Source organism: Trachurus japonicus, chromosome 17 (assembly GCF_045865225.1).
Source record: "Trachurus japonicus isolate A0001 chromosome 17, Traja_1.0".
Lineage (NCBI taxonomy): Eukaryota > Metazoa > Chordata > Actinopteri > Carangiformes > Carangidae > Trachurus > Trachurus japonicus.
This window is the reverse complement of record NC_140923.1, coordinates 18,530,803-18,553,095: the sequence shown is the minus strand read 5'-3', so window position 1 is coordinate 18,553,095 and position 22,293 is coordinate 18,530,803. Positions and strand designations below refer to the sequence as shown.

The 22,293-nt window shown below is 41.6% G+C and overlaps 1 protein-coding gene across 3 annotated transcripts in view; it reads left to right on the top strand.

Moving 5' to 3' along the window:
- ephb1 (EPH receptor B1) overlaps positions 1–22,293 on the top strand; it is a 164,256-nt gene that overhangs the window by 103,817 nt on the left and 38,146 nt on the right. For all 3 annotated transcript variants that reach the window (XM_085805599.1, XM_085805597.1, XM_085805596.1), the window contains 2 exons: positions 8,395–8,730; positions 20,997–21,121. In XM_085805599.1, coding sequence (XP_085661725.1) covers positions 8,395–8,730; positions 20,997–21,121 — 461 coding nt within the window. The remainder of the gene's footprint in view (positions 1–8,394; positions 8,731–20,996; positions 21,122–22,293) is intronic.

Here is a 22,293-nt window from a genome sequence, read left to right as displayed (position 1 = left end):
CATTAATGTAGGACAAGTTCCTGTAATAGGCATACATGTATATGTTATCCATTCATACTGTATGTGACATCAGTATTGAATAGACAGGTCATGCACATAAACCTCTGTGATAGAAATAGATTTTTTTCTCCTTCAGTGTCAGCAACCCAGAACATGCACTAGCATTTAAATAAGCACATATCTAGTGCTATCTACTTGTCTTCTCTCTCTGGTCATTATTATTACATTGCAGTGTATCCATCATTGACATCTCCATCACTTTATCAATGTGCTTCCTCCCTGTTTCCTCCACAGTTATCGCCCTCTCTCTGTCTCTCTTTCTCGCTGTTCTTCCTCTCTGTCTGTTATCATCCCCTGAAGTCCTAATTACTCAGGCAGATGCTGCGAAGCTTCGACACTGTCCTGCCGTTATCCGCTGGAGATCCAATAAGACCTCTCACAGCATCATAGTTATCTTAATATGATGTAAAAGAAATATGCTAAGCCTTCCTGACATCCCTGCTGACACCCAGTTACACTGAAGGAGAGCACTGTTAGACCCCAAAAAGTTTGTTTACCTCTTCCTTTGCTGCCACTGGGGAGTGTCTTAATGGTTTGCTCTGCTCACAATGGCTGACCTGGAAGCATTATAGGTGTGGTTATGTATTCATTTAGCCCTGATTTATTCACCCAGACCTGACTAATTGGCCTCAGGAATGAGCTGAGGACCACACTCTCTTCCTAATCGGTTCGCAACTGCACAGTGTAGCCTTCACGAGCAATACGTGTATTGAATACACCTCTCTGGCTATGTATGCTTTTTCAGAACTCTCAATAAGTGCCTCAATGCTGCAGAGGAACCCCAGTGCAGCATGGCTGTCTGTCTGAACGTTTGAACGCTTCCCAAGTGTAACCATCAACACCTTTAGGCTTTGGATGTTCTCAACGGATGACACCCTACTTTCACCTTGAGTTTTCTCCGCCCTCCCATGGTATACTACATAGCTCTCTTGTGAATTAGTGAACGCTCCATCAAGTATAGCATCTGCCTCTACCTTGAGGCCTTAAATTTTCCCCAAGCAATCTGCACAACAGCTCCCCAGTGAAGCCTCTTGAACAGATCCCTCCGGTCTGTGTTCAGTTTCCAAATGCAGCCTGTATTTATTTATTTATTAGTTTTTTTTCCGGTTTTCAATCATGGCACTTCCTCTCTAATCTTACTGTCCGTTCTTTTTCTTCACCTGCTTCACACAGTTTTCCTCTTATACATTGTACACCTGCAATCCTGTGTTTATCTAAATCAATGTAAAGCACATGTAATAAAATGTGCTATATACTGTATACTGTATTATGCAGAATAGACCTTTTATTTACTTATAATTATAACATATACTACAGGTGCTTGAGTATATAAGTAAAACAAATTAAGAAAAAAAGAGAAGAATAAATTGCCCACTTTTACAATCATAATTACACAGTGCACTACAAAATAAAATATTCATAACAAAAGACTGTATCTCAAGTCTTTGAAAAATGCTTTTTTATCTTCCATGCTTGCACACAAAATATCCTACTGAGAATTTTGTTTTTAACTGTTCCTTTTAACATTAACTTTTTAAACCAACATCCGTTCCTCCTCAATTTGAGTTCACACTCATTTGCAACAGCGCAGTCAAAGGCTCGTCTGATGGTTGAACCATGCAGCATCAGCTGAGCTTGATGCTCAGGGTGCCCTAGATCTCAACAGGGGTGGGGGTGCGGGTGGGGGAGGGTGGGGGCAGGGAGATCATCCTAGTAAGAATCTCTTTAATGCTGTTGGTCCTGATAAGAGCACTGCTTGAGTGGCTTAAATCAGGCCAATCTGTAGCAGCAGAAGTTGTAGCTTTAGGTCTTCACACTGGCATCACAGGCACGAGTCCCTGTGTGCTCCAGATCAGTCTGATTAGCTAGCTGATGGATTGTCCAGCGCCTGGCTCTGTCAGTGGGGGGGCTTCACGCTATACCCCGCCACCTCCTAGCCCACACTCCTATCTCCTTTTTCCCTCCGAAATATGCCAAGGATGTGCTTCAAACGACTCCTCCACTTCCTGCCCCCTCCGTCGTTACCCCAGCCCTCTGTCTTGTGCCGACTCCAGCTCCCGCCTGAGGGTGTGTTCTGTCTCACAGTGTGAAGCCCACTCCTCTCAGCTTGGCTACCCAGCATAGCAGGCTTTGGGACAGTGGTTTGCATCACAGCACATCCCCTCCCGGTCCCTTCTTGCAGGCTCAAGGCCCCGGTATGACGTACCTCTACCTCCCCATAGGTGTGCAAGTGTGAAAAAGAATTAATGTGTACGTGTGAGAATGATACTATGGGGGGAGGTCAGCCAGTTCCAACACACTGGACCAGTGGGTTTCCCTCTGTGTTTTAGTCAGAGGAGAAGAATGACAAGCTGAGTGGAAACAGAGGGGGAGTCAGACGGTGAAACCAGCGCTGATTGCTCCATAGGGGAGAAGGGATGCAGAGATGAAACTTCCTGGTGTGAGGAGCAGTGGAGGAGGGATGGGGGTGTTGGGAAAGGAGGACTAATGACTTAGATATACTGTATATACTGTATGTGTTTTTGTGTGTGTGAAAAGATCTTTTCAATACTAGAGGAAAGATCTGACACACAGAGATCTGAATCTGTACATTTGAAGGATTAATGTTGGAAGGAATGAGGGATTGCAGATACAGGCCCAATATATAGACCTGTTTTTTTTAATATTAAATATTTATAAAAAAAACAAAACGTGGCATATAAGAAACCACCATTGCCGGTCGCTAACCAATTCATGAGGAAAATCTTCGGAATGTAACTGAATCAACATAAATATAGGGCAAGAGGAGGAAAATAGGACGGTTCTGATGGGCTTTTACATTCCTAAACCGTACCACACTGGCTGTGATCTGCATGGCTCACACTCAATACTCATATCTGTGGCCTGTCCCCTGAAAGCCTCCTTGAGCCCCGTCAAACACTGTCTGCGCCTCTTAAAACAAACAAAACCCATCAAAATTCCTCACTGAAAAGGACAGCGTTATCTATTTTTCCATTCTCCTCATCACCCTATTTAGTTTTTTTTCCTTCTTTTGCTCGCCCGTTCACTCTTCTTCCTTTCTCCTTGTTCTGTTTTCAAAGAGAAAGAGGAGTGAGCCGTCAAAGTGCATAAATATTCTGTTCTCTCTCCAAGTTTTTTTTTTTCCCCCCTACTTCAACTGTGTTGTCAGTTCTGGAGTCAGTTGACGGTGCTTCCTGGAGCTGAGCAGTCAGTTGGCCAGTTTCCTTTCACAGTAATACTGTAATAAATGTAGCTAACTTAAGGTAATTGTCTGGCCTACTTTAATTCCTGTACTGGCTTTGGAGGACATAATGCTCAGGATTTGCTGGTGTCTGTCTTATCTAAAGCTTTATAGATGCACAGTCAAGTTCAGTTATTCCAATTTATGTAGGCAGCCATATGGGTGAGTAGATTATTCTTTGGTCAGATAAAGAAAAGCTTCCACATACCATGTTGTTTGGTAAGCTGCACTGCACGCACATTATTAGTCCATATAACATGTTTCATTCCGTATCTCACCAACCCGCTTAGCTCCTCTGTGTTTCTCCCAGCTCTAGCTGTGATTAGTATCTCCACACATGGACCTTCTGTTGGTCCCTCAGGGCCTGTTTCACATCATAAAAACAAACAGTTTGAAAGATGAGAAGCGCAGGCCTCAGACCATTCAAAGGTTCATATGTTGGATGAGTAAACAATGTGCAGAAGTGTTTATTCTGGGCACTCTTTCCAAACGGGGAAAACTGGGCTGTGGTGTTTTTCAGCCCTGGTGGCACCTTAAAGCCCTCTCAATACCAGGGCAGATACCTGAACCCACCGGCAGCAGGAGCTCATTATATAGTATGTGTGTAAAGGACATCATAGAGGCAGGAACCTCTGGAGATAATGATATGTTGCAGAATTCTACAGTAGCATACTGTATATTTAACTGAATGTCATTATTACTTGTCCAGATTAAGTTAAAGATACAGCGTAGCACAATTGTAGTTTATCACAGAGACATGTGCTTATTTTAGGGTATATGCTGTGTGAGATTTTAAACATTATTATTGCCGCAAAGAACTATCTTCTGTGTCAAGAAATAGTAGAGTGATGGTGTCCTGAGCAGAGAACAAAGTCAAAGTCAAACACCCTCTGTGCATAATCTAAACTTCTCTGTCCGGTGTTTTGATATCTAGTCTGGCTTCTTGTGCATTTTAGTGCATGTGAGTCCCTCCCTGTTTGACCCTCCCTCTATATAAAGACACAGGGGCTGCCCACTGGTGAGATTGCACAATGCAATACATACAGAAGTGTTCAGGTGAAAGCGACCTTGCAAAATTTCCTCCAATGAAGAAACCATGTTTTTCGGTTGAAAGATCTCCCACACCAAAAGATTAAGATCAGAGTGTAGGCAGAGTCACCATGGGGAATACCAGCTCAAATCCCAGTTGAGCAGTGGACCGTCAAAACATCTGTGATGTTTTCACTTGCTCCGTCAGTCTGTTTATTGATATTTACCTGACCCTGAAATGACCTTTGTCCATTAGCATACTATTTTCATGCCCCACAGGTGTGATATAACAAGATGTCAGTTTAGCCTTGTGCTGGGTGTGTCTTAACAGATCACGTCTGCTCAGTTGTGATTTAATAATTTGGCTTCATGTTATTTATAAATAAGATATACCTCAACATAAAACATGTGTAATTTATGTAAGCAAATCATTTGGTTCAAATTTTTATGCTGTGTTGTATTTTTAATTGCAGTTTGATGTGATACAGCAGGATAGTCAGTTACATTTTGGTGAAATTTTAAAGAGGTAACTGAGAAATATCACTTCACATAGTCACATACATGGAGTTTCTATAGGATATTGTCAGTTTATGCAATCATAAACAGCTTACACAGACTCTTCCTTGAATCATAGTTTTGGCAGCAATGGTATTGTTGTTGAATGTAAACACAAGCAAGCCTGAGTACAAGCGCAATAACCATGTGAATAAAACAAACTAAAGGCAGCCAATAAAATGCTACAACATTTCATTTCCACTTTAAATTGTTTGTGCCACAATGTTTGTTTTCCACTAAATATTTAAAGATGACATAGCTTTGAATATTTCAACAAATTCAACCTACAAAGGCGCGTCATCTGGCTGCATGTTTCCCTGGCTGTACATCTGTGCTCCCCTGAACACCCATATTGATTTCCTTGCTGGTCTGCACTCTCCTTTCCATTTGGTCATTTAGTCTCATGTGCCACTGAGATTGCCTTAGCCCTTTAAAAGGGGACAAATAATATGACTGGCTGGGAAGAAGGGATTCATCGCAGCACCAGGCACATTTATATTTCCCTTAAAATCAATTCAGTTTTATTTATATTGTGCCAAATTATAACATGCATTATCTCAAGGCACAATACTGTAAGGTCGAGAGAGTAAGGGTGAGAGGTCAAGGAGGAGAGATGTTTTCAAGCAGTGTCAGACAGGTTGTTACAATGATGATGATAATAATAATAATAATAATAATAATAATAATAATAATAATAATAATAATAATAATAATAATAATAATAATAGGTGTAATAATTTAATTAATAAAATGCAATGATAGCATCAAATAATATTGATATTGATAATAATGAGCACAGGTCCTGCATTCAGATCCTGCACCAGCAATAGTGCAGATACCTAATGGAAGGTTTCAGGGTTAAAAGTATAGGTCCTAATACAGAGCTCTCTGGAACTCCATTCAATCCATCCAATATACGTATATATGACTTCTTATAGTCCCAAAGACACATTAAATAAGTATAGAGACAAGTCTATTGTCCGAGTCCACGAGAAGACTCTGTGTCTCTGTGTTGTGATGTACTTTCTTTCTTACTGAAACCTTCAAACATTTCAGTGCAAATTAGTATGGCATTGAGTAGAGTTCATACCTTTGACAATGTCAAGTACTATAATATCCAAATTCTTATCTTTATTTGTGAAAAAGTCATAGATCTCATCAACATAAGCATGTCAAAGTGCATACTTATTGAGAAATTGAAAAAGGTGCAGAAACAAATGGAAATGTTAAGGAAAGTCTTAAATAAAATCCTGAATCAGTCCCTTTTTTAAACTACACAATTTAATTTGTTCTTTCCTGGCTTTGTGCAAATTGGTTCAGTGCAGACCAACAGTCATAGGTGAAAACACAAGTTCCTTGAATGAGATGATAATTACATATCTAGTTTACAACATGTTTTTTTAAGGATATTTTGAAGTAAAGGGGAGGCTGGATCCAGCTCAACAGTTGGCTAAAACATCTGGATCAAGAATAGACTTGTTGAGTAGAGGTTTAATTACTGCAACCCTTAAGTCTGCCTTAAGCAAACCTTTTTGTGCAGTGCAAGTGTCCATACTGAGGAAAAAAAAAACGTCTTTTGATTCATCCTTATTGTCCTTGTGCAAAAGACCTTGCGCTTAACTGAGATTGTTGTGATTGCACCATACAAATGGAGCCCTTACGGCACTGTAATTCATGTCAGACAGGTCACAGTGGCTGCTTGGAGATAATGTTTTGCCACTGTAACCTAAGTGAAAGAACATGTATGTAAGCATAACCAAATCTGATTGGCATAGCCAAATGAACTCCAGCTGAAAGCCTGTAAGTAACGTTCTCAACAAATTAAATCCTATGGCAAATTACAACAGCCGAAGGCTACAGTAATAGCCTACAAATCACTGGTTAAGTGGCAGTCACATTTGATTTCTTGTGGAGCCCAGTTGTACTTGGGATGAAGGAGTGGGAAGGAGCGTGACGCCTCATTCACACCAGAAAATGTTTTTTTTTTATCCACCTAAACTTTGTATACTGTAAATACATTAATATAGACAAGTGCATGGAAACAGATAGCTGAGGCATGTGCGTTTGTGCTGCATGCATTTTCCACATGAGCAGATGTGCCAGCTTTTCAGAGCAATGCAACTTTAGGGGCAAGTGCATGTATATGATAAATGATACAGAGGAGACGAGCGGTGTGAGTAACATATGACTCGCCGATTGTTTGGCACCCAAGGGAAACAGCACAAGTGCTGCCAATTCCCTCATATAGACTGCCGCATTTTTCATCTGCATACAATAGGCTGACAGCTGGTGGAATCCAAGGACCATATTATGCACCATTTAACCACATATTTGGAGAACTAGGTCTCCTCTCTCAGCCAGACCATAATAATCACACTATGGGGTTCACGCCCTTCCTGTCACTGACCTCTCGGTCATCGAGGGGCTGAACAGTAACAGTGGCGTTACTTCACCCTTGTGTGTTCTGTCGCTTTGTCCCGGCTCCCCAGGGCAATCCCACACGGCGAGACGGCAACAATGATTAATTGTGATGGTGTTGACTGAAGGAACTATCTGCCCCATGCCCACACAAATAGGAAACTGAAGTGCGGCATCATAGTATATTTTAATATCTATATGTCTTTCAATATTTTTTCTCAGGGATAAGAACAAAGGATATGAGGGAGAGGAAGTCTGCTAGAGAGCTGAGGAATTCCTCAAAGAGTTGAATGACTCTTTAGTGTCACAGTCGTCATGCATCTAGAAATGAGTCAGTTTAAATCCTCCTTTAATGATAAAGGTCAAGCTTTATGGAGGATAAATTGGAAGCAGATCAGCTCTGCAGGGCAGCCTCACTCAGTTTAAGCAGCACTGACTAAGGACTTTGGTGAGCTTCAGCTTTATTGGCAGCGTCTGGTGTCTGAGAGGGAAGAGCTGCCTCTGAGCAGCCAGAGGCACACAGAGCCGCAGTTAAGCAAAATCCTACACTGCCATTTGAACAGATTTCAACTCTTAAAGAATTGTGTTTCAATTGCAGGAGGCTGAACAAGCCACTTCTCTGCCCCCTAATATTTAGCTACCACTCAAGTAAAAAAAAAAGTGAAAAAAGTTGTATTATTTCTTGATTTCTGTCTCTATATTGCCTTCAAGTTTCTGCTCCAGCTGCGGGCTATGAGGGAGTGAATGGGAGTGTGAACCTCTAGAGCCACTTGGATAAGAATACTCCATGCAACACTGCATTTTGCTAAATAACCAATGTTTGATAGACACACATGTTTCACTCTATGATCTCTCTGGGTATGACTGGACCTTCCAAATGTGCTGAAGATAAAGAATAAGAAGTCAAAGTTGCTTTTAGACAACAACATTTATATTTATTACAGGTTGTAAATTGGTTATATTGACCAAACAGCAGGCAGCTGTATAAAACCATTTATTTAAAAGCAATGCAGTATTTTGCTTTTACAGTAGGAAAATGACAGATTGCCTTTGTTTGACATCTTTTCTTTTCTCTGTCTTATTTTTTGCAGGTGTGCCCTCCAGCCCAAGGAACGTGATCTCCATTGTGAATGAAACCTCTGTGATACTAGAGTGGCATTCCCCCAGGGAGACGGGTGGCCGCGACGATGTCGTCTACAACATAGTGTGCAAGAAGTGTCGGGCCGACCGGCGCACCTGCTCCCACTGCGACGACAACGTGGATTTCGTCCCGCGACAGCTGGGTCTGACTGAGACCAGAGTGTTCATCAGCAACCTGTTGGCTCACACCCTCTACAGCTTCGAGATTCAGGCTGTCAATGGAGTTAGTAATAAGAGCCCCTATCCCGCCCAGCATGTCTCCATAGACATCACCACCAATCAGGCCGGTAAGTGGCAGCTGTGGCTAGGTGTGATGACGCTAATGATGATGTTGCAGTGGTAGCGATGATGCTGATGTCTGCACTGATCCATTTGCAATATCATCATCATCACCATCATGTAACTTAATATGCTGCTATTGTTGTTTTTTTTATATCCTCCCTCTGTAATCACTCATTTTTCACTGAGCCTTCATTTAATCTTATTTTACACTTCTGAGAGAGCAAATCCTGCTCTCACAGCATCAATATTTAACATTTCAACTCAAAATGCTCATTTCTCGTAGGTATTCCAGATTGTTGTTATCCAACTAAAGTAAAAGAAGAAAACAGAAACTGAGGTTTACAGCTGGAGGTTGAAGGCTGGTTGCTATGTGCGTCTCTTTGTTGTTTAGTTTGGTCTTTGTTTAATGAGACTTTGTTTTGAGAGCACAGCTGCATGGCAAGTCAGTACTCCTCAATTCACGCAAGGCTACGCCCCATTTCAAACCTGTCTGGAAACTTCCAGATTCATGCAACACTCCTGCTCAGTCGATTAACAAAAACAACAAAAGATTTAATCTTAAGTCTTTTTGTCCCTTTCACATCTGCGAGTTACATTGAGCATTTTGCTATTAGGTGTGACCTGCCAAGTCTTAGTTTCTGTGTTGCATCGACCTAAGCTTTGCTGACAGCAGACACTGACATGTTGAACTGCAGGTTTTCACCTTTAGTGTTGTATAACAGCTGTCCACGCTCAACTCAGTTCACTGTTCAATACTTTAATGTCAGACTGGACCGCACCCAAGATAGATACATGGACAGCTGCTGTTTTCAGGCCAAGTTGAAATATTCTTCACTCCTACTCTCTCTCTCCCTCTCTCGTGTGTATGTGTGTCCTCTATCTCCTTGTCTGTCTCTCTGTATGTTTGTGTGTGCATTCTCTGCCTTTGCCTGTGATGAATCTGAGCCCAGCCAATGAAAATGACCTTCATCCTGTCTCTCTCTCTCTCTCTCTCTCTCACTCACTCTCTCTCTCTCTCTCTCTCTCTCTCTCTCACTCTCACACTTTCTCCCTCTCTCTCCTCTCTCTCTTCCTCCCTGTCTCTTTCTCTGCATGTTTGTGCGTATACATGTGAGCTCATCCTCTAACTGAGCCTGTGATGGGATCTGAGCCCAGCCAATGGAAATGACAGGTGGAGGATATTGTCTTTGGCTGATCCTTTCTTGCTACAGCATTTTTCATGCTCTTGTAGGTCTTTGACTTGTACACAGAAGCACCTATCAAGGGACAAATATTGACCAAGTGAAAAATTTAAATGAGGCTCTCTTCTTTTTTCTGTGTTTCTGTGGATGAAGCGGACCATGAAAATTGCAGCGTGAGCTTGTGGGACCTAATAACAGACATGAAGTGGAGTTGCAGTGTGGGGAAAGACAAGCGATTTTTGGTTGAGTTGATGCTAGCGAGGATCCCACAAAGAAAGAGTTACAAGTTTGTCAGCTTGGGCACCTCGAACTTTTGCACCGTGCACTGTGATTGTGTCACAGTTTTCTGTCACATACAGTGGGCATTGGTGTCAGCAAATACATTCTGATCCAATGATGAAACATCTAATGTGAATGACTGATTTTACGTTTCTGCTTTGCAGATTGAACTTAACCTCACATTTATCTCAAAGACTGCTGAAGTAGAAATTGCTTCTTCCAGATCTCTTTTGTATAAGAGTACGTTTTGAAATTAAATTTGTCCTATTTGGTGGAGGGCATACCATGTTTGATTACGGCAAAGAATGTAATGACCAACTGAACTGAACTAGTCTTTGTCTGACAATGAGTCAGGGAAGGAGTGGGAGGGAAGAAGGGCAGGGAGGAGAAAGTATGTGCCTTTTTTTCATTTTCTTTTTTCTTCTCTTTTTTTTGACCAGACTGTGAGACTGTGACAGTGAAGGAGAGGAAAATGAGGGAGTAAATAGGTCTGATTATCAGGGTGGCCTAATGGTGCTGACTGTCCCCATTTGACAGGCTAATAGCACACTTGACAGATAGATGTAGAAGAAGCAATACCCAGGCCTATTGTTGAAGTCTGCTTCAGTAATGAGGTGTCTGCCAGTAATCTGCCAGGCCTATGTCCAGCCTTATGTGGCCCTTTGTAGCCAGATAATTGCACTGTTCCTAGCTTCAACGGGGGGGTTTCGTTGGCAGGCCACTGAGGAGGCAGAAGTATCCAGAGGGGATTATTGTTAATAATGCACTTCAAAATCTAAACATAGAGGCTCTGTTTAAGATGTATTTTGTTGGTTCACTTCACCGAGACTGCTGAACTAATAAATACAACCCGTTGCCTTTTTCAAGAACCCTGAAAACCTGTCCATTCTTTGGTGCGTTCTTGCCCTACGCCCTCGTATTATTGGAGGTTGAGAGAGGTGGTGTAACAGAATGCAAGATCCATGTAAATGAAGTATAGCAACAGGGAAATATAATATAAGTATTTTGTCAAAATGGAGCCCTGGGGTAGAATCCCAATGCAACACCATGAAATGGGATCATCAAGCCAATATACGTACTAACATCCGCTCAGTGAGCACTTTATTTGGAACACCATACTAATACCTGGGTAGGTACCAACAGCCACACCACAGTCACTGACATTGCACATGTTCACTGCATGATTGGCTGATTATATGAATGGGGAGGTGTGCATGTTTTTTCTAATGTTATTAATGATATAACAGTATGTCACTTTTAAAGTAGCAAAATGACTGGTACATTACAGTGACTTTTGGTTCATCAAGGCAATGCACAAGGATTAGAATTTGTTATTCATAAAGCATGACTCTGGAAAGCTACAAATTTTGAAACTAGTGTATCAAACACAATTCAGTGTAACTGTGCATACAACAACAAACGTATAACTGCATACAATAGATACAAAATGTTCCATTCTTCCTTTATGTATATGTTAGTCCATCTTTCACCATTCTTATTTTGTTTTTTCTTGGTTTTTAATGTGCAGTACATGTAGCTGAGATAATGTGGTACAGTTGAAGATAAAGGTTGCACTTTTCACATTCTCCTTTAAATCCCCTCTACACAAGGTGAGTCATTTTTGCTTGAAATGAGTCATGTGACTGCATAGCAGATGATAATAAATCCACATACTTCAGTTCTACTTATTTTCTATTCTCTCAACATTGATAAATGAGTTGCATTTGTATATGCATTCATCACATGCACAAAATGGCAGATGTCACTGTGCGATCAAGTAATGAAAATGAGGGGCTATAATATCAGTCACATGCAGTACATCTCGCCATTTTACCAATTTGTAACCTTGTCCGTACTTGGTTTTAAAGTCTCACTGTTCTGTCTGGTTAAAAGAATGAATTAAGACATACGCCGGTGTCAGTATTCACAAAATAACAAAACATAATCAGGTATGGAATTTACAGAAATAAATGCAGCTCTTCTTGAAATGGAAAAGGTAAATGGTATATTAATCCCTTCATAGTGTTGTAAGAATTTCAGCATGTGAAAAAACAGAGCAGTGAAGTGGTCCTTTAAATCGGATTAGAGGAAAAAGTTTGTACCTGTTTCAATGGACTCTTTCCTTTTTAGCTTGGCACAGCTTTAGTGTGGACTGTTGGGAGATTAAGGAAAGCCAAGAGACCACCTATAAAACGGAAAGGCAGCAGTAGTTAGACAAGTTATGGTGTAAATTGGCAGTGAGGAGACAAAGATGAGAGGAGGAAAGGCAGTGTGGATGAAGAGAAGGAGAGGTGGAAATAATGGAGGTGAGGGGGGAGTTGAAGGGATTTAGTGTGTATCACCGAGGAGGCAGTTTAACTGCCCTCAAATCTAGTGTGTGTGTGTGTGTGTGTGTGTGTGTGTGTGTGTGTGTGTGTGTGTGTGTGTGTGTGTGTGTGTGTGTGTGTGTGTGTGTGTGTGTGTGTGTGTGTGTGTGTGTGTGTGTGTCTGGGAGGAGGGACTGATCAATAGTGTGATTTAGGAGTTCATTCACAGCCTGTGCTCTCCAGGAGATACACACACACGCGTGCACATATAAATATAGACACACAAAGGTTATATAATGCCCCATGCAGGCCATCATTCACACCTGACCTGAATTTAGTCATATTTATCTGTTAGCTATTGAAAAATAGCCATTTTATGTCTCTTTGTGAAATAGGATGGTTTAATTTAAGGGGAAAGAGACACTCTGCTGCTAGTGAATTTATTAAAATGCTAAATGACCACAAAGATGAATATGCATGGTTGTCACACGGGCAATGAAAGTACTTGCGGAAAACTACAGACATGGCAGCCATGTTTCCTTATGTCATCCATCCTGGACATTTAACCCACATCCACCGGTGCCTCAGATGAAGAGGGTGTTTTTCATCCTTTACACATTTTACAACTCCTTTCTACTCTGAGTGGTTATGCGGGGGTGGTTTGGTGAACAATTCATGAGTGGAAAAAAGTCCATAAATCTTACGACTGGTGCTATCTTTTTCAACTAATGCCTGATGCTCAACGGTTCTATGATCTTACTGGCACAGCCTACTTGACCTAGATTATGTGCCAACAATCCCTCAGACCACAGAATGCCAAGTATATCTACAAACAATCCTCCTCCACTTAGCTGCTCTGTTTAGAACGCTATTCCCACAGAAATGCAAACATCACTATCCTTGGCCTTCTATGGGTAAGTCCGACCGAGTGGGTTTCATTCAAGATACCAAGATGCAATGCACTGGACTGAAATCCAAACAACCAGATGAATTAAAGAGATCTACGCTCTGTGGGGCTCTAAAATCAGACGAGATGTTAGGGAAACATGTCTGTGGAGGGTATTCAAGACACTACTCATTATGTCTTTTCGGTTTACAGCCCACAGAGTCTTCCCATTTAGTTTTCTGGGGGTCTGCCTTTTTCCTTGTTGCCTTCTCACTCCTGCCGCTGTGTATCAGAGCTGGGGTGTCCGAGAGTTTCATCATCTGAAACGGTTCTTCGGGCTCTCTCTGAGTGCCATTTTTATTTCATTTGATGCCTGTACTCATAAATGTTGGATCCTGTCCCTGGACCCAGAGAGTGAGGTATTAGCTGCAGGCAAAAATAAATGTGTGGGTTTGAATGCTACTGAGCCCCTTCGTCAATTATGATGTCTTCATATAGTGTTTTAAGTGACAGTAGAGGCAAGTGAGAGTTTCTCAGTGTCAAAGTATGCTCATGCAGTGAGTGGGAGAAAGTCCGGTGAAGAATAATTGAATGAATAATTTCTATACTGTCCATTCACAATTAAATGTAAATATTAAATACATAAATGTATTTATGTTGCAGCCATATTTCTTTTATCTCTTTTTTTTGTCAAATGTTATCAAATTGTTTTAAAAAGGAAAAACTGAAATATCTTTTAGTATTAAGATCCTTTGAAATGTAAGTGTCTCTCATGTCTTTTGATTATCTTCGATTGGCTGATCGGAGTCCATCTATGCTAATTCCATTGATTTGACCTTATTTGGAAAGGCTATATATAATGTCTCACAGCTGACAGAATATCGGACTAAAAATCAGCCACAAGGAGATAAAAACTGCCCACAGGGTTCAGAGACAGGATTTTGTTGAAGAAATGATTTGGAGAAGGCTACAAAAAACTTTCAGCTGCAATGACAGTTCCCAAGAGCACAGTGGCCTCTTTAATTTGGAAATGGAAGAAGTTTGGAACAGCCAGGACTCCAGACAGAGGCCTCTCCTCAGTGAAAGTTTGCAAAAAAATAAAAGCACCTGAAGGACTTGTAGAGTATGAGAAACAAGATTCTTTGATCCTTTGAAACCAGGATTTGTTTGGACTCTCTTCTTAGATGTCTGGCGTAAAACTAGGCACTGCTCATCACCTGACCAGTACCCACCAGTGAAACATGGTGAAGGCAGCATCAGGCTTGGGGGGTGTTTCTCAGCAGGTGGGACAGGAAGAGACTGGACGGAGCAAAGACAGATACATCTTTATGACAACTCTGTCCAGGGGAGTCAGGACCCCAGAAGTTTCACTTTGCTAACACAGGACACTGACCTGAGGAACACCGCCAAGCAGAAATGTTGCAGAAACAACTCTGCAATGTCCTCGAGTGGCCCAGCTGGAGCCCTGACTTGAACCCAATCAAACAACTCTGGAGCGACCTGAAAATGGTCCCCATCCAATCTGACAGAGATTGAAAGGATCTGCAGTGAAGAATGGCAGTAAATCCCCAAAACCAGTTGTGCAAAGCTCGTGGGGTCATACCCAAGAAGACTAAAGGTGCTGCAAGTAGCACTGAGTAAGGGCTCTGAATGCGTATGTCAGTGCCATATTTCAATTTTTCATATTTAATACATTTGCTACAAAAAAATATGTATGCTTTGTTACTATATAGAACTGAGTGAAGACTTTTGAGGTGAAACATTAATTTGAACAATATAGCAAACAGCACTAATGTGGTTTTTTGAGTTGAATGGGTTTGGGGTAAAATCAACTAACCAATCATAGTTCAACTTTATGTCCAATCATTTCATTGACAGTAAGAACAGGGACTTGCAACTGGGAATTCAGATGTGAAAACTGCACAGTACTCACATGCTGAATAGACCAGCAGTCTGCACTCAAGTCTAGCCCAGGAGCTTCACAATGAGGAAGAGGCCACATTGACAGGAGAAGGGGAGAACTGGACGCTTTACACTGGTATATACAGTAACTAACAGATGACGAGTTTGGTAATTATCATGGGGCTACATCCCAGCCTGTGAAAACAGTGTACAAATGTCCTCCGTGGCTCTGGAGGAAGCTTTGTCAACAGGTTTGTTCTAGCTCGACTAGACGCTAGTATTACAGATCGGGGTATATGGACTCGTATGTTGAAACGAAACATGAATATTTCCGAGTTCAGCAGTGTTTGAGGAAGACATTTGAGTTGCATTGTGGGAAATGTAGGATCCAGCGATTCAAAGTCAGGATATCTCAGCTCTAGTTTTATGGAAGTGCAATTCTAAATAACTTGAGTAGTCTCTCGATATATATGGAACAGCACATCTGATGCACCGGCCCCTCACCACACCATATGAATGATGATCACTGTACACTGGAGGTACAGTGATGAAAACAGCAGCTTGGGTTTGTGCCAGACATGTAAAATGATGCTCCAACTCATCTGTATTCCACAGTAGATTAATCATACTAAGGTAAAGAAGCTTTTCATTCTTTCATCACGTTCTTCTCTCTTTTGCACTCCCTCCTTTTCCCCTCTCTCTCTCTCTCTCTCTCTCTCTCTCTCTCTCTCCCTCTCCCTCTCTCTGTCTCAGCCAGACACTGGGAGGCTTTGACTTTGATTAATGGTGAGCCAAGCTCTGCATTAAAAGCCAGGGGCAGCAAGTGGGGCCAGATAAAAGTGGAGCACAGGAGCAAGGGATGGGAGGGATGGAGGGAGGAGAGAGGAGTGCAGGACACAGTCACCAATCACTGTCAGCATCATCGTCCCAGGGTGACAGTGGGGGGACGCAGTTGGAGGGGACAGCGGTGCTTCATTGGGCTGAACCTCACCCTCATACAGGCTCGACACATTGTCTCTGACAGGCTCTTCACACATAGGCTACTAGGACGTAGACACACATACATTTGCACATGCTCTTTATCTCTTTTTCTCCTGCTTTTCCTCTCAAAAACATGGTCAGTGTCTGTCCAGTGGGAGAGCCGGGGAGAAAACATATTTTTTAACAGGGGGTGAGAAATTGTATTGTATGGGTAGCTGGTTCAAAATAAAGGGTAGGTAGAAGTTTAGAAGTCAAAGCCGACACTGTGATCATCATGCCAAATTCGCGGTCAGAAAGTGTGCTCATGCTAGGGTTATTTTATTTTTCACATGGAGTGACTGTAATGATCATAAAAAAATGATGTTTAAAGGAGTGAAAAAAAAGAACAATGTTGCATAAGTTGCTCACAGATGTCGGAGTTGCTGTGTGATGTGAAGATAAAGTCTCAATCCTTAATTCCACCAACGAAGTTTGGGTGGCCTTGTTGTTTCTTGGGTTAAGAGCCAAAAGTGGACGCTACTCCAGACCCATTTAAAATCTAAAAATATCTCAGAGATGTGGCTGATGATTCAGAGGTCTCAACTCAGGGTACACACTTGCACACATTTAGCCATTGGACATTTAACACATGAAAACACGCGTATAAAAACTCTCCATGGTAAAAAGAACTGAATCGGGACCAGGGCTTGGTTGCAGGGGCTGTGGAAATACCTTTCCTCCTCAGCCCCCTTTTCCACTGCAGTAATTTCTGTGTGGAGTGCCTTTCCCTTGGGTCTGTCAGGAACAGTGTGTGCCTGTGGCCGGTAATTGATAATGCAGCCCAGGCAGCCCTAGCCCTGGTCAGTGGAGCGTGAACCAGCCTGAGAGGCAGAAAGGCTGAAGTGCAACAAGGTGAAGCTTAGCCCTCACACTCTCTGTCGAGGGTATGAGAGAGAGAGAGCGAGAGAAAGGAAGACAGAAAGAGAGAGAGAGGGAAGAGAAAGGGAGGGCAGGAGGTGAGAGCCAAGGGAAGGCAGATGGAAGAGAATCCATTCACACTGACAGGATAAACAGAGCCCATTCATTTGTTAAAATTGTAATTTTAGTAAGTTATCTGACACTCACATCACAAAATATCATCATTAAAAACTGTAAAATAATTCATCTTCTTAACAAAACAAACAAACAAAACAAAAAAGTGAAATCACAAGTAATGAAAATGAAAAGGTCAGCCGTTTCTCTCCTTACACTCTTCCTGTGACTATGCAGTGCTCCTGCAAAGGTGAAGTATGGAGAGCAAGAAAAGAAATAAAGTAACCACTAAGGAGTCTGGTTTAAAAACAGCATCATTTTGTTGAGAGAGGGTGCCATTTGCTGCCTTTTGAATGGAGGAGTTATTCAGAAAGATGGTGAGTGGAGACCAGGTGGAGCGATGACTAGGCCTCAGCAGTGAGCAGGCCGAGAGCCAGGAGGCTATTAGGCACAAAATGTAGAGCACGGGCTTGTGTGTGGCTGTATTTATGCCTGCAAACATGAGGGTGGAGGTTCCTTTCCAGCACTGTATACAAACACCATGGCTTTGAACTTTAAATGAGTAGCCATGGAATCAGTTTTTAATCAAACTTACTTGTGTGTTTACAAATTGGTTTGATGAGTAAATTTTGTTTGGTGTCGTATTTTAACTTAAGACATTACAGAGGAAGAGTTTGTGATTATACATTAGATTTTGGGCATATTCACATATCCCATTAAAGCAATTTGTACTTAGAAGCCAAGCAATTTGCATTTGTATTTAGTATATTGAGACATTTTGATAAACAGATTTATGTTAGATTGATGCATTCATTCAAAGTCTCTACTTAGATCTCAAGTTTTCTGTATTATTAAAGAGTCTTGTCTAAATAAGCTTATTTAATATATAAAAATCATTCTCAGGTATTATTTATGAGCAGTTCATGAATCAAAAACTGCTGGCAATATGAGGAAATCAGATACTGATTCAAGCACTGCTAAATCTCATACGGAAATATGAGACCGAGCTTCGTGCATTTCAAACTGGTTGTCAGGAGTAAAGATAAAAACATAAACAAAAACCTCTCAAGTGTAAGAACCAAAACTGCTCTAACTCGGGCAGAAATCCCCACCATTCAGACTGAGAAACTGATTAGATTAGCATCACTAGTTAAAGTCAATGAACTTCCACAAGTGAAATAGCTCCAGAGCCTTGATTAGCAGGAATCCAAGTGATCCAGCGAGTGATAATTTGGACTGTGGGGATTTTCTGCTGTTGTGTCTGAGCTGACAGGTTCAGGCAAGGTCTGAGCTCCCGAGTCATCGCTGGGCGAGCTGGCACTGACTCTGACATTTAGGAACTTGTCAGCGTTCCGTAGATTACGTGTATTAACACAACAAATAGGGATAGAAAAGTGAATATCAGCGCCAGAGGACCAAGTCTGGGGCTGTTGATATATTTCACCACTACAGTCAGCAATGGCAAGATAGCTGTGGATTCCTTGTTGGATGTTAACAGTGAGAAAAATTTGCTGCGGTATGATAGCAAAAAAAAAAAAAAAAGGAAAGAGGTGAATGGACACTGTAGTAGCTGTTCTATCTTGGTAAGAAAAACAACAACAATGGATTCTGGTTCAATTTACTGTACGTCAAAGCTTTAGCCCATTTTAGGAAAACAGACTTCTGTAGTCAAAACATACAGTGTCTCAATGGGATGTGGTGATAACTGTATGCACGTGGTGCAAACATACACACCTGCACACATACTGTATGCATACAGAGTTTTATTAGGCCTACCGTTGATGTCTTCCTTCTGTCCAATAACAGCCCCTTAGTGGCATGTGAAGAGTGACGAGGAGCAGAAATGATGGAGGGATAACGGTGCAGAGGACAAAAAATGATAAAATGAGCAGGAAATTACAGTGTCTGGGTTAATTGACAGCCTGAGTATGTGCATTCAGGTGGACTGGTGTTGAAGGATGTAATGAACTGTGCAGATGAGCCAAAACAATCATGATAAAACAATTATGATAGTTCGTATACAGGTGGTATACAGGTGCATGTTTACAGTACATGTACAGGGTTTCAATTCTACTTAGAGTAACTAGTAAGAGAAACAAAGGCTGCTTGTTTTGCTGGAGATCCATGATTACAGTCTGCTTGTGCCTGGAAAGTGGCAGTTCCATTGTTTGCAAGCATTTTTTATTTTTTTCCTGACGGCACTGTTCAGTAATTCTGTGGCTCACCATGACATCATTGACACTGAAATCAGCAGCGGAGCACACCGAGTGGAGTGTCACAATAAATCAAGTGAAATAAATTTTCATCCTGCCTACTGTAAGACTGCATTTTTGAATATCTTTTTATCAAGTCACTTATAGATGAGTAAATCAGATTTACCTTTTCTGTTCATGTTGTACTTGCTCAGTTCATTTTAGTATCTATTCCCAATCTTATGCATTATATTGTTTATGGATATACTTTGCTGCATTTACATGGGCACAATCATGGTGTTATTGACTAATATTATCTAATATTAGGTCTGATTGCTCAAAATAGGTTAAAATTGCAATCAAATAACAAGTAACCTGTTTACTTTCCTGCGTTCTTTCCTAATCTCCATATGTAGAGCTTTGTTGCATATTTAAGGAAAGAAACCATAACATTTTTTTCCCAGCATATTTTGCTGCAGAGAATTGATGTAGACATCGTGTGAATGGGCAATCTTAAAAAAAAAAGGGGTAAAAAAAACTATTCAAAAAGCTTTGGAACTGTGTTAACTACTGGATACAATGCAGCCCTTGGATGCCACACTTAGTGCTTCCATATTCTTCCTGTAGCCAAGATTACAAAGCCCAACACTAGACTAAATCCAACACGACCGGTTGCCGGACTCATGCCAGACTCGTGGCGACTGGCGATTCTGGCGCAAAGGTAGGCCTGCTAACTGCAGCTGATACTCAGCCCAAGTCCACACCCTCAAATCTTAGTTAAATCTGGCAGCCATATTTTGGCCAAAGCTGACTCAGATTTGGTCCTGCGGTGCCAGAATATGGTTGACCGTGACTCTAATCAGCCTCGACTCAGCTGGCTACCTGGATACTGATGAGAAAGGCAGTAGCTCTGTTTAAACTTAGATTGTGTGTAAAATGCTGATGACTGCAGTCTGGAAATCTAAAACAGCAGGTTGTACAATGCATGATTTAAATGGGATGAAATGTATTGCAAATATGTTTTAGTTATTAAAAATGTATACAATTTTATGTGTGGATAATGCAAAAACTATAAAAAGCTGTAACTGTAGTAATTAGAGGTAGTTTCTTCATAGATGGCTTGACCTACATATTTTCAATCCAAAATGAAAACTCAATACTTCTACAGCACAACTTGTACTTTAGTCACTTTTGAATCTAAAGTTAACAATTGTGATGGCTGGTTGAAATTTAATGACTGGCAAGCTGCACTGCACATCTAGTCCAAGCTAGCTAATGGCTTGGTGCCTGCTGGACAGTGGCTTCTGCTCACTGTGCTGTGTCGTCAGTATTAGCAAAGAGGATCCACATACCTGTTATAATATCTCCGGATGACTGCGGTGTTTTATTCCCTGGCAGCAAAAAAAAACACCCACTCACAACCTGCAAAAAGCTGTTGGTGAGACACATGAGCAATCATCATCAGTTATTCTGGAAATGCACTGATTTTTTTTTGTTTCTCTCTCTCTCTCTCTCTCTCTCTGTGCCCTGCAGCTCCCTCCATCGTTCCCATCATGCACCAGATCAGCTCAACCATGAATAGCTTCACACTGTCATGGCCACAACCAGAACAGCCCAACGGCATCATTCTGGACTACGAGCTGAGATACTATGAGAAGGTAAGTTAAGTGTGTGTGTGTTAGAATTTTCACATGAAGATCCATCTGCAATCGCACATGGTCTTCAAAGTGTGCACGAGCATGGTCAGCTGCATTTAAAGCCAACAAAAAACGTAAGCTGTCCCAAATATTTGTGAACAGAGTCCCCTGGGCTGATAATGTGTTCTTTCACTGTGGTCACTCCATCTCTCCCACTGTTCTTTGGTTTCCGCTGCTGATGAAGTGAATAGGTTGACCTCTGCTCCAGGCCCACTCTGCACAGTGCAGCAACCTGTCCCGCTGTGAAAATGCATTGCGTCTGGGGGGGGAGTCACATCGACCCGTCTGCTCACACACAATATGTCTGCTTTATTAAGTCCCCAACCCTACCCCAAAGTGCCTATGCTGCTCCAGTATTGACCTGTAGGCCTTTTCCCAAGGCCTGGGACATAATGATACCGAGAGATCGGAGGCTCCAGCTTTTTGTTTGGGCCCTTGTTTGTCCTCCTAAAGTGATCGATAGGTACAGCAAGGTTGGTCATGCACATTTTTTCCCCCCTTGGTCTTTGTCATCTTAAGCTAAGACTTTTGCAGAGGCCTGGTGCACCTTCACCCATGTTAGGCTTTCCAGATAAAAGATACAAATCAATAGAACTTTATAAATGTTTTTTCTTTTTCTGTTGAGTTATTTATTTCACCCAAACTCATTTCGGCTAAGGTTCCCGGATCAATATTCACAACCCCACCTAAGAATAGAGGCTGTCATATTTAGCATTCTCTATCAGAGAGGACAACAATCATGTTTTTAAATGATGTTTGCAGTTGGAAACTCAGTTATCCAATAATAGCAGCATTGCTCGCTGTTTTTCCCTCTGGCATTGCACAGGTCATGAAATTGAATCCGATTGCCATGGCCCTGAGAAACCTTATCTGCCAGACAGCTTAGTGTCGTGTAAATAACACTTATACAGCCTCCCATTAGCTCATGAATATCAATGAAACCTAATCCTATTGATGTTTATGTAGCGTGTCCTCACACAAATAGATGAGCACAGCGTAATCACAAATTAATGAATTAACGAGGACAAGATTGCTAATTGCACTGGGATGATTCAGGTGACAGAGAGGTTACACTCTACCCTACCTACCTCTGTCTTGGTGTACCTTCATATTCCCCCTGTATGCGTTACTGT